The sequence below is a fragment of the Oncorhynchus gorbuscha genome, linkage group LG10 (assembly GCF_021184085.1).
Source record: "Oncorhynchus gorbuscha isolate QuinsamMale2020 ecotype Even-year linkage group LG10, OgorEven_v1.0, whole genome shotgun sequence".
In the NCBI taxonomy this organism is placed as follows: domain Eukaryota; kingdom Metazoa; phylum Chordata; class Actinopteri; order Salmoniformes; family Salmonidae; genus Oncorhynchus; species Oncorhynchus gorbuscha.
In genome coordinates this window covers 66,263,384-66,276,153 of record NC_060182.1, presented here as the reverse complement: position 1 = coordinate 66,276,153, position 12,770 = coordinate 66,263,384, and the positions used below count along the sequence as shown (strand labels likewise).

At 43.2% G+C, this 12,770-nt stretch overlaps 1 protein-coding gene across 1 annotated transcript in view; it reads right to left on the bottom strand.

The window, feature by feature from the left end:
* Positions 1-1,002: 1,002 nt before the first annotated feature.
* LOC124046372 (chloride intracellular channel protein 4) overlaps positions 1,003-12,770 on the bottom strand; it is a 29,569-nt gene continuing 17,801 nt past the window's right edge. Inside the window, exons 2-6 of the mRNA XM_046366686.1 lie at positions 9,368-9,477; positions 5,886-6,011; positions 5,624-5,730; positions 4,384-4,565; positions 1,003-2,920 (exon numbers count right to left, since the gene is read on the bottom strand). Coding sequence (XP_046222642.1) covers positions 2,756-2,920; positions 4,384-4,565; positions 5,624-5,730; positions 5,886-6,011; positions 9,368-9,477 — 690 coding nt within the window. The 3' untranslated portion in view covers positions 1,003-2,755. The remainder of the gene's footprint in view (positions 2,921-4,383; positions 4,566-5,623; positions 5,731-5,885; positions 6,012-9,367; positions 9,478-12,770) is intronic.

Below are 12,770 nucleotides of genomic sequence, written 5' to 3'. Positions count from 1 at the left end.
ATAGCTACTGTAAATTGGACAATGCAGTTTGCTTAAATTCTTGTTAATATTTCTGCCAATATCAGATATGTCTACATCCTGGGAAATTGTTTTGTTACTTACCTCATGCTAATCGCATTAGCTTAAATTAGCGCAACCGTACCATGGAAGGGACATCGATCCCAAATAAGTTTAATAGAAAGCTACTCAAGTAAAGTCACCCAGTAAAATACTATTTTTGTTCTAATTATACTTAAGTATAAAAAGTTAACCATTTCAAAAATATACTTAAGTATCAAACAGTAAAAGTATAAATAATTTTAAAATCCTTATATTAAGCCAAGCAGACTGCACCATTTTCTTGTTTATATATATATATATTTTTGTTTGTTGTTTTTTTTGTTTTTTACTGCTAGCCAGGAGCACACACCAACACTCAGTATTTGTAAAAGATGCATGTGTTTAGTGAGTCCACCAGATCAGAGGCAGTAGGGGCGACCATGTGTTCTCTTGATAAGCGTGTGAATTGGACATTTTCCTGTCCTACTAAACATTCAATATGTAATGACTACTAAATATTTATGGAGTAAAAAGCACAATATTTTCTTTCGGAATGTAAGGAAGTAAGTAGTCCAAAAATATGAATAGTAAAGTACAGATACCCCCAAGACAACTTAAGTAATACTTGCAAGTATTTTTACACCACTGAACATAGCACAAGGACATACACAGTAACTGTAGGCCGCCAGGTCATTAGCCCAGAAGGGTGTTCCAGAAAGCAGGATCATATAGTTAGCCAGCTAACTATGATAAGCAGTTAAATATATCTTGATTGTCTGATTCATTTAGGAAGCTTAACTTGTCTTGAATATGGGTTGTTGATTGAGTCAATTATAGCATGCCAATTCTATATTCCTCAAAAATATGGTTATTTTTGCATTTTTTATGACAGTTAGCTGGTTAAAACTCATTGATCCTCTTTTCTGGAACAACCCACAGGCAAATCACACCCACAAACCAGAGTGCCAATAATAGGTTTATTTCAATAATGTCAATATTGTTTAAAAAAAAAGAAAAAGCCATGACATAGCCTGGATCTTTTCTTCTGAAATTGACATACACATGTCGTAATTGCAGTGATTTCTGAAAACCGTCTGAGCAAGAGAAAACAAATAAGGCCAGAGGAGATGTCTTCTAGTACTAAAACCCAAGCAGGTAGAAAAGGCTTTACACCCCCCCCCCCCCCACACAATTCAAACCAACCAATGAATGTATACAATTTACACATTGAACTCTGAATAATCAAAACAAATATTTACAAATCCTTTTATCAAATTTGTATCACCACAAATGTCTGAAAGTATAGCAAAACAAGGGGAGAAGAAAACAAAACATATTTTTGCTTTATCCACACTAAAGCATTTTGAAACTATGACAGAATACACTCACTACCGTTGAAAGCATTCTAAATAATGAGAACATTAAATCCTAAATGACAGCCACAACATTACCGGTCTCCTCTCCCCGACGCCTATCCTCAGAAATATCTTTAGTGTCACCTTTTCTGATGGCTGATGGGGGATCTTCTGTATGCGATAGCAGAACGATGGCGAGTGTGTTTTTGTTACTTCACTAGTTTAGATAACAGGAGTCATTCAATCCACAGTGAGACCCGAATAAAATGTCCCCTTTTCGGTGGCTGAAGTGGAATAAAAAACTACCACTACTGCCAGCACAACACAAGCTAAAGATTTCCCTTCGTTACTGTACAGCAGAGAGCGAAAAAAAAAACATGTTCATTTTGGGCAAATTGAGCATTTACTGCCAAGAGTGTCCGTGTCTATATGGAGCAGTGATATGAGGCAATGCAGTGATGAAGGACAGTTTGTATTCCCATACAAGTCTAAAAATGGTTGGTTTTGTTTGCTACATAGTATCTAATATTTCACGCATCTTAAGTTCCCTTGTTCTGAGCTGAAAACATCTAATCTAAGGACCTGGCACATCTGAGCCGACTGTAGACTGAGCTCAGGTAGCATAAGTGTCATGGATGTTCGCACCCATGTGTCCACATACAAGGTTATGGAGTAAATGGTATCAGAACGTGGACAACAGGTAGCCTTACCTGTATTATAGTTATACCAATTGACTCGAGCAACGCAACAGTAAAATTAAGCATATCGCGCTGATATGTCAACTGTGGTTTGGCCTAGCGTCTAATGCAGTACATGCAGTGACACCTGCCCTCATTTCCTCTCTAGAGCCAAAAACACTGAAGCTTTCAACACTGTTTAAACCAACTCCTTAGCCAACACACAAAATCAGTCTTGTAATGGTTACTTTCATAGCAAGCATGAAATGCAAATCAATATTGAACAGACAACAGAAGAAAAAAAACGCTTGTGACCAGATTCCCTTGTGGAAACAGAGGGTCAGCCGGAAGGCCACTTTATAGTGTGTATCGATGGCCCTCCAAAACTGATAAGCTCGGATACACACTAGCCTGCATCCAATCTGGCAGGTAGCTCGACCAACTCGCCAGACAGACGCCTCGAAACAATCATCATAACAAAAAGAAAACAAAAAAAGCAATAACCAACGGACCTTTGAGATTCATGTACTCAAGAAATCTTCCAAAAAATAAAAAGGGAACGGAAGGATCAGATATTTATGCATTAGGTTTGCTTTAAATGAGCTAAGGAAAGGTCGTTCATAGTTCTTGCTCGTGTCTGAACAGACCAGTCCCAGTGCTAGGGGGAGGGGGCATGGAGTAGCCCTATTTGACCAGCCTCTTGGCCACGTCTTGGTAGGCGATCTCAATCTCTTTGTCACTGGGGCAGGTGTTGGTGAACTCCTCACGCGTATAGACATTCTGCAGGTACTGCCAGATGCCCATCATGTCCTTGGGAATGTCAAAGCCTCTGTACTTCTTGGTCACCACCTGTGGATTGAGGTGGATATTGATGAAGTGAGTTAGTCTCAGAACAAACATCTAGAGAACGTGTCCCTCTACAGGCAAAGAGTGGTACAACATGACTTGGTCGCAGAATGGCATATGCTACCAAGATACCCATACATAAGATGTTTTTGCAAACAGCAGTATTCCAGCATTGGGCTACCTTATCAGCAAAGGTAGCTTTGACAAGTGATCACTATAATAGTCGGTCAGGCTCACTTGGGGAATAACGGCGCCGGGGGAGATGGCTGCCGTTTGACGGGCTCCTAACCAATTCTGTAAGTAAGCATTTCACGATAAGGTTTACACAGGCTGTATTCGGCGCATTTGACAAATAACAATAGATTTGGGGTGACGATGTGGCAGTATGTATGACAGCAGTGCAGTATTTTGAACAGTCTCTAGTTATCACACTTTCTTCCCTCCATCCCATTCATTTCCCCCATATGGATTTTACCCTATGACAAACAATGTCAGTAGCCTATACCAGGGTTTCCCAAAGTCATGTCTTGCCTGTGGTGACACGTGGTCTGCAGTTGTGAGGCCGGTTGGACGTACTGCCAAACTTCTCTAAAACGACATTGGAGGCAGCTTATCTAAGCGAAATTAACATACATTCTCTGGCAACAGCTCTCAGCGCTCTCACACACACTCCTGGGTCATTTGGTTATATATTCTACATCACTATGAACTTAAGATATTGGGCCTACTACAATAATATTTAATGCAGGCGTGGTCATGATCCAACGAGACCCTATTGAATTGTTTGGTGGCCGTATTGGAAAAATACTTCTGTGTGATTAATGTGTGAATCCTGGGATGACAGTGTATCTACAAAATCGTTTTATTCATTTTTTAAACTGTTTTAGCAGTGTGTGTGAAATGTGGTGCCTCTATCACCAATACAAAAACATAACTGCCCCACTACATGGGAATTCTATGGCTAAACGTAAATTATTCTGTCAGTGGCATAATATGGGTGATTTTTAAATAGTTGTAGCTTTCAAAGTTGGTTATATTTCCAGAATCACTTGTCAAACAATGTATCAGGGTTTCCTTTTTAAAGCAATGTATACTGGTAATTCTAGAGGTCAAAGGTCAAAGTTCTGTTGACCTGAACATTCAGACAAATTGTTCTGATGAATAGTTGTGAATCAAAACGTTCCAATTGCACATGGTTAAAAAGGGTACACGTGACCAACAACTTCAGTAATAGGGAAAAACGAATGGGAAAGGAGGGAAGAACGTGATAACCGGAGAAAGCTCCACTTCTCGCAACGACTACCAGACATTTTCCAACTCTAGGACCATAGCCCTTCAAAGAACTCACTATGAGACATTGTAACCCCAAGTGAGCCCAAAGGCCCAAATTTGGGAGTCTGGCTCATGGACTACATGGACTCTGCTAATGTGTGTAGAACATCCTGTTTTGATACCCTCAGTCTCACCTTGACGATGTGCAGCTTGGGCAGGAGGTTGCAGTCAGCCAGTGTCATCTCGTCACCGTCCAGGAACTTGCGAGTGGAGATTTTGATGTCCTCGATGCTGTTGTGGTCGATCTCGTCAGGCAGTGGGGAACGCAGGTACTCATCCAGCTTCTGCAGGGTCTTCAACAGCCCACGCTCCAGACCTACAGCACAAAAAGGAACATTCATCATCTCTCATGACACTATCGCAACATCTGTCAACTGCATTATAGCATTCACAAACCAGCCTGCCTGCATTGTGTTGAATATTCTGGACCCCTTCCCAAACAGACACTACAGGAAACACACAGCAGAGGGCAGCATTTCATAGCAAGATGGCAGAACTAGAGCTGCCGTGCATAAGTTCTTTCATAGACATTCCTCACTGACAGTTAGCATTTTCTTCGAGACCCCAAATAAGGCATGGTCCACTCAGCCAACATAGATAGCAGGGGTTGAACTCTGTGGTTTATTGAGCAAATTCTACTGATTTCATTTGATTGTAGAGTATGTAGCCAGTTGGAGAGAGTGTGACGAGGCATGCGTTTGACATTTTAAAAGTCTTATAAACAGGGCATGCTTATCATTCAGATAGGACTGTCAGCAGTGGTGTTGACATAGCCCAGAAGGAATTCAAAGCCAACCATCACAGTTGGGTCAATATTACAGCAGGGTGGAGAATAGAAACCATACCATCCAAGATACCAAAAGGACATGAACTGATACTGCATGTCATAAAACAGATTAACATAGCATACAGACAGAGAAACACTAGCAAATATGACCCGAGGCAAAGCTACAGTATACCGTCACCTGTTGTCGTGTCCAAATCATGTCTTCCCATGGTCACAACACAATATGATAGGGAAGAGAGGTGCTTTGAGCTCACGTCCATCTCTCTCCGTTGTTTTTACCAGGCTGTTTGGATGTTTCTTTTTTTTTTTAAAGAGAGCCCAGCCAGGTGACATGGGGGACAGGGGAAGGAATGGGCCTGGGGACAGAGAGGCCACCCCAGAGAACAAAAGCCCTGTGTTCCCGTGTCAGACCCCCACTCTCACCCAGCCACCAAATCACCTCAGGCTACCACTGTCGCTTAGCAACCACAGAACTCTTCTTGCACCACCAGTGTAACTCCATTTCTAAGTATTGCTTCTTCACTGACTTCCGAGTAGTAACCTGGAACTACATCTATCTATCTATCGTATAGGGATGGAAAGCTCACCCTCGTTGGCATCTGGTTTGGAGTTCTTGATGAACGCTGAGAACTTGGCAAAGATGTCCATCCCAGCTGTGTTGGACTCAGGGTGTCTGGTGCCAAGCTTGGTGAACCTACACACACACACACACACACACACACACACACACACACACACAACCGATGATCCACTTGGTTAGATCTGACAATCAGAGAGTATACTGTATCGTAGGTATATAATCGTGGAGGCAGTCTGATGTGAACTGCTGTTGCCAACCAGACGACTCACTTGGGTGGGCTGAGGACATCCTCTAGGAACTCCTCGATCTTGTTGACGTCGGTTTTGACCTCCCCATTGAAGGTGATGAAAGGAGGGTGTGTGCCTGGGGCCAGGTTCTGGAGGTCTGCAGGCTTCCTAGGGAGCAGAGAAGAGAGGGGATTTAGTGGGCATGTCACAACGCACTGGTAAATATTCCAATCAGCCAAATTATTATCTTATACTGTATTAAGAGAATGCCTGGCAGGTAGGAGCGTTGGGCCAGTAACCAAAAGATTGCTCGGATCGAATCCTAGAGGTAAAAATCGGTCATTCTGCCCCTGAGCAAGGCAATTAACCCACTGTTCCCCAGGGGCCAATGACGTGGATGTTGATTAAGGCAGCTGATTCAGAGGGGTTGGGTTAAATGTATTAGACACATTTCAGTTGAATGCATACAGTTGTACAACTGACAAGGTATCCCCCTTTCACTCTCCTTGATGTTGTTGAAATGTCTGTCTTGTTTGTACAGATGACTTCACTGCAAAACCAAGTTTCCCCTAGGGATAATAAAGTTCTATACTCAAACTGAGCCATCAGATTACTCACTAATCTATCATTTTATATCCCTATAATCCATCTAGTCTATCTACTCTTTAAAATCATCAACCATTAAAGTGTTATTCTGTGTCTCCCAAGGCCCAGTTCTATTGCAGATCAGTGGAGGGGGCTGTGGCCAATAGACAGGACACAAATCCCTGTCCCATGCTAGACCGTTCCATACCACTCTGGCCTTCCACAGTCCTCCCCCTCACACACCCTGGGTTGGACTTTATTTTCAACAGGGTCATGTATGCGCATGTCCATTCTTCTGTCCACAGTGATTTTTTTGTTTTGTTCCAGATGTCTCTGGGAGGTGAGATGAACAGACAGAACATAATGAGTGAATGATGAATGACCAATCAACAGCACGTAGCCCCGAGTCATGTTGCATAATCGGCCACAAAAAAAAGAGAATTACAAAGTAAAAAGCAGAATACTTTTTTTTTTGTGTCTGCTAGTTAGTTATCAGGGTTGTCATGTCAGAGCAAAATTTACCAAAACAAAGTGAGGCGCAAATTAACTTTGATGCAGAGAACAGCCTACCACTAATCTAGCCATAGAGACCGCGTCACATGCAGGCCAAAGGTATGTGCAAAGTACCGCGGTTACGGTCTCCCTACAAGGGGAGCTGTGAAACAGACTCGTAAGACCAACTAGTCACAGGGGCACCAAAACAGGAAGTGACCTCAATCCTTTGGCATGAGCACAGGAAGCACCCTCACCCCATGGCAACATTAAGGAACAGTGGGAGAGGGTAAGTGTACTCTCAAAAAGATAACTAAAATGTTACTCAAATTCAGCCAAACAGGCTTTCTGAACAGTTTTCCAAAGCAAGGTCATAACATTAAAAGGTTAAAAAAATGTACCGTCCTCGAGTTCCATACAGCGACAAAACAGGATTAAAAACATTTGTGCAATACTTTGCCTCGTTCTGTTGACTAGAGCGTGAACACACTACTGTGTGGAAAAAGTGAAGCCTTTATCAGTCATTTTTTGTTAAAGGTCAAAGCAGTATGTGGTCAGAACTGAACAAAGACATGTCTGACAAAAGAGGGAAAAACAGACACTGAAGTGGGCGGGACATCCTCCAATGCCTTTTACAAGACCTCTGGAAGCTCGTCTCGTTCGTACACACCCTCACACAGTTAGATACATATGCAAATACATTCACAGATAGCCAAAGACAACTTCCCTGTGCTTCCAAATGTAAAAAAAAAGAGAAGGTTGCTCTGTGTACTACCCAGTCTTGTTTTGTTTCCAACTCTAGATTACCCACAGGACCAACCCTAGCAGAGGTAGCAGTGTTTGAGATTTCTCAGGAGAAGAGATGCTAAGCGATGCATACGTATCTGTATGGCTGAGCTATACCCTCTACAACACTTCATCAGAGCCTCCTGTATACTATACTGTCAGTCAATGATTTAAAAGGCCCATGGAAATCAAGTCCATTACTAGATCTGAAAATAATCACACATACTGTATGGCAATAGCCCTGGCCTGGGAAGAGGACAAACTAAATCGGGAAGTGTTCAGGTGATGCATTGAGGAATATAATGGTTGGGCAAGGAGCTGCCAGGCAGCCTTCTACAGAACATGGACAAGAACTTTTACTGCACTTTCAGCCAAGACTAAATAGACTTCAAATGACTTTGGGAGGGGAAGCCGATCCTTTTAGATTCTGCTTTGATTTTAGAGTAAGAAAAATACAATTTACCCCCAAATCTAGGGAGGAAGTGAGCACAACCTCAAACAGCCTCTCCAGAATGCAGCTTGTTTATTTTCCAGATTTCTCCAGGTCGGGAAAGGGTCATGGGAAAAACAAATAAGCCGTAAGGGTGGTGAAAATGTTTGAGGTGGGGTTGGATCAGAGTGTTAGTGGAGAGCCCAGAAAAGCTCTGAGAGACAGCGAGCGAGAGAGAGCACATTCCCCTGGCTCTCCAGGAGCAGAGGAAGTGTAGAAGGCTGACCTCTTCTGGGGGAAATGAGCTAGCTAGCTAGCGTGACGTGGTGGTGTAGTGAGCGAGAAGGCTAGTGTAACGTGGTGGTGTAGTGAGCGATAAGGCTAGTGTAACGTGGTGGTGTAGTGAACGAGAAGGCTAGTGTAACGTGGTGGTGTAGTGAGCGATAAGGCTAGTGTAACGTGGTGGTGTAGTGAACGAGAAGGCTAGTGTAACGTGGTGGTGTAGTGAGCGAGAAGGCTAGTGTAACGTGGTGGTGTAGTGAGCGAGAAGGCTAGTGTAACGTGGTGGTGTAGTGAGCGATAAGGCTAGTGTAACGTGGTGGTGTAGTGAGCGAGAAGGCTAGTGTAACGTGGTGGTGTAGTGAGCGAGAAGGCTAGTGTAAGGTGATGGTGTAGTGAGCGAGAAGGCTAGTGTAACGTGGTGGTGTAGTGAGCGAGAAGGCTAGTGTAACGTGGTGGTGTAGTGAGCGAGAAGGCTAGTGTAACGTGGTGGTGTAGTGAGCGATAAGGCTAGTGTAACGTGGTGGTGTAGTGAGCGAGAAGGCTAGTGTAACGTGGTGGTGTAGTGAGCGAGAAGGCTAGTGTAACGTGGTGGTGTAGTGAGCGATAAGGCTAGTGTAACGTGGTGGTGTAGTGAGCGAGAAGGCTAGTGTAACGTGGTGGTGTAGTGAGCGAGAAGGCTAGTGTAACGTGGTGGTGTAGTGAGCGAGAAGGCTAGTGTAACGTGGTGGTGTAGTGAGCGAGAAGGCTAGTGTAACGTGGTGGTGTAGTGAGCGAGAAGGCTAGTGTAACGTGGTGGTGTAGTGAGCGAGAAGGCTAGTGTAAGGTGGTGGTGTAGTGAGCGAGAAGGCTAGTGTAAGGTGATGGTGTAGTGAGCGAGAAGGCTAGTGTAACGTGGTGGTGTAGTGAGCGAGAAGGCTAGTGTAACGTGATGGTGTGCATTCTCCCTCACCTCTTCAGGTCCACTGTGGTGACGTTGAAGACCACTCCCTTTAGCCACAGGATCATGAAGAGTCTCTGTGAGAACGGACAGTTCCCGATGCTCTCGCCATCACTTCCCGCCTGAGAGAGATCGGGAAGAAGGTCAGATTACATCAGCATTATTTACAGATAATGGATGACACTCGAATGACATTGCGTTTGTATGATAGGCTCTTGTAAAACCAAATAAAATGCACCAGGCTTAATTGATTAGAGAAGTGGTTCTCAAACTTGATCCACAACCCCCTCAAATCACCGTACACGCAAACAATCTCTGCGCAAATGTAGCCTGTCATTATAGCTAACGGTGATGCATTTTCAAAAAGCAAGATAGACTGTTTTACACCTGCATTTTGAGCTGAATGTAATTCATGTTTGCCGCCAATATCAACTACGGATAACATGTAATTTCTCTGGAGTCCAGAGCAGGATCGGACAGAAAGCATGGTCTGTCTGTAGTCTTTTTCTTCCTCACAAATAATACAGTGACCAGAATGTTAAGTCTTCATCCCTTAATTATTGAAGGCAGTGTGATGTTACAGACATATGTGAATTATGAAAACGATCAATGAAAAAAAGTGGCAGGTACCCCATTGTTCTGGTAAAGATGCATCTGTAGCCGACTGAAACAAGTGCTTTCTGGTCACTAATCTGGATAACGGTCAAGATGCAGTTCTGAACCTACATGAATTTGGTGCAGTACCATAGTTCAATGCTATTAGCCAGATCGAATAGGCAAAGGTATGAATATAAAATAGAAATACACACTGAGTTTCCAAAACATTATGAACACCTGCTCTATCCATGAAAGACTGACCAGGTGAATCCAGGTGAAAGCTGTGATCCCTTATTGTTCACCTGTTAAATCCACTTCAAAATCAGTGTAGATGAAGTGGAGGAGACAGCTTAAAAAGCCTTATTTAACCTTTAAGACAATTGAGACATGGATTGTGTATGTGTGTCATTCAGAGGGTGAATGGGCAAGACAAAAGATTTAAGTACCTTTGAAAGGGGTATGGTATTAGGTGTCAGGCGTAACGGTTGGAGTGCGCCAAGAACTGCCACGCTGTTTGATTTTTCACTGATAGTTTCCAGAGTTCATGCCCCAATTTAGGCTGTTCTGAGGGCAAAGACAGGGTGCAACCCAATAAGGTGTTCCTAATGTTTCGTATGCTCAGTGTATGAAGCCGATTAAAATGCTAATGTTTCGTATGCTCAGTGTATGAAGCCGATTAAAATGCTAATGTTTCGTATGCTTATTGTATGAAGCTAATTAAAATACTAATGTTTCACACTCAGGACCCCCAGTTTGATAACCACTGGAATGGAGTTAGAGAATCAAACATGGCTGACCGATCTAAATGAGTCTTGTAAGCTGATCGCAATAAAGTCAAGGTTGAGCCTTAAATGCAGAAGGGTCTTGGAACGCTGAGATCATCAGACCTCGATTGTACAATTTCCAATGACCAGCGGTGTTCTACTACACTGACCCAGCACAGGCCTATTTAGAGCAGAAAGGTATTCTACCACACAGTTGAGACTAGCTCCCTGACACCCAGAGAGCAGGCTGACCTTTGTCTCAAACACTTCAGCACACTTCCACAGCAGCCTCCATTCTTCCACACTGGCAGTCAGCCAAGTGGAACACAAACCCCAGATGTGACTAAGACGGAGCAGGACAGTGTTCTTGCGTTTCATTAGAACATGTATTTGAGCGGGAGGGGAAGGAGGATATGTCTGACAGTGCTTAATCAGCCTGCTTCTCCTTCACATATTTTGAGTTGTAAAACATTTAGTTCTTAGAAGAACTGTTATCAGACCATCTCTGGACATGGGGGGGGGGGACAAGGAACTGCCCACTAGTAGAGATCCACCACCACCCAGGGGATTTTCCCTTCCTCAAATAGATCTGTTACTTTTACCTCCACTGTATGACAAACTACTACTGTGCATTGGAATAATGTACACAAAGACCTCCAGCCCAAGCAGTAAAAAGGAGCCAGTGAGGAGAATATACTAAACACTCCACTGGCAGACAGTGTCCTATAAAACACACCAGAGATATCTCCAACTACCACTGCTAGCAAACACTCCCCCTCACCCACTTCCCCCTCCTCAAGTGGTTCCATATCAATAGGGCTCTTCAGTACAGGCAAGTGCCAGTATCCAGCGAGTGAGTGGGGTAATAGATGCAGGAGAGAAGAAGAGACTGGATCCCAACGAAGGAGTTTAATGCAACTAACCTCTCCTCGAGCAATATGTTACACGTGTACAGTAATTACTAAATTAGGAAATTGGGCAAGATTTTATTTGGATCGTTTGTAGAGCGTCTACAGATGAACCATCAGAGTAACATTTTAACTAACCGTAACCTTTATCCTAACCCCAAACGTAACACTTAGCCTAACCCTTATTCTAAACCGTAACCTTAGCAAGCAGTTGCTTATCAACAGATTGTCTATCCAAGTGTAACTGGAAAGTGAAATTAAAATATTCATGAGTAAAGACCTTGTGTAAATTTCACTCTAGTAAATAGAGTATTTTCAGTTAATGCCAGCTCATTCAGAGTTTGTGCTTGGATTTCTGCCATTGACAGCGATACCATACTACTCACATCATCTTGCTACTCTCACTATTGATCGCTCTACAACTGTATTTTCTGACATCAGTCCAACTTCATTATGTTTTTTCCTCTTAAGTGGATCAACTCAAGCAGTCTTCCACATGGTCCGAATCTTCCCCCTTCCCAGATTTACACAACTGGTTATGGAGTGCTCCATACAGACAGCGAGCTCAGAGGAAGGCCATTCTCAGAGTTAGTTCATTCTGAAGAATGCCCAGTATTCATCCATTCAGAAGGGCAGGGACGAAAGGAATTTCTTCCCTCTCCAACTGTAACAAGTCTTCACTAAACTGAATGGTTGCACATTCCCTCTTGGATCCAGTGTACTTTTCAGCCACTTTGTATCTGTCGATATCCTCTCGCCTATCCATCCTCTTCATATTTCTTTCTTGTGCCCCCTCTCCCTCTGACCAGCGCAGATGGTATCTTGAGGAAAACTCCTCTCATCAGATTCAGCCCCATTCCAACATCAAAGACACGCATACACTAATTAAAAATAGCATACCACAGACTTGAGTTATGGACTGACGGACCTGTGCCAAGGTCGGGCTTTCTGGAACATGAACAAAATCATATTACTTCACATGGATCTAACGTCCCCCTCCACCACTAGAAATATGTCCAACATTTTATTTTATTTTTTAAACATAGGCCAAAAATGTTACATTTTAGATTTTTGGCTAAAGTTATGCTATGACTGAACAGGGGACTTTCCAGACTGTTCCAGGCAGTGTGTCCAGCTAGCAGTGCC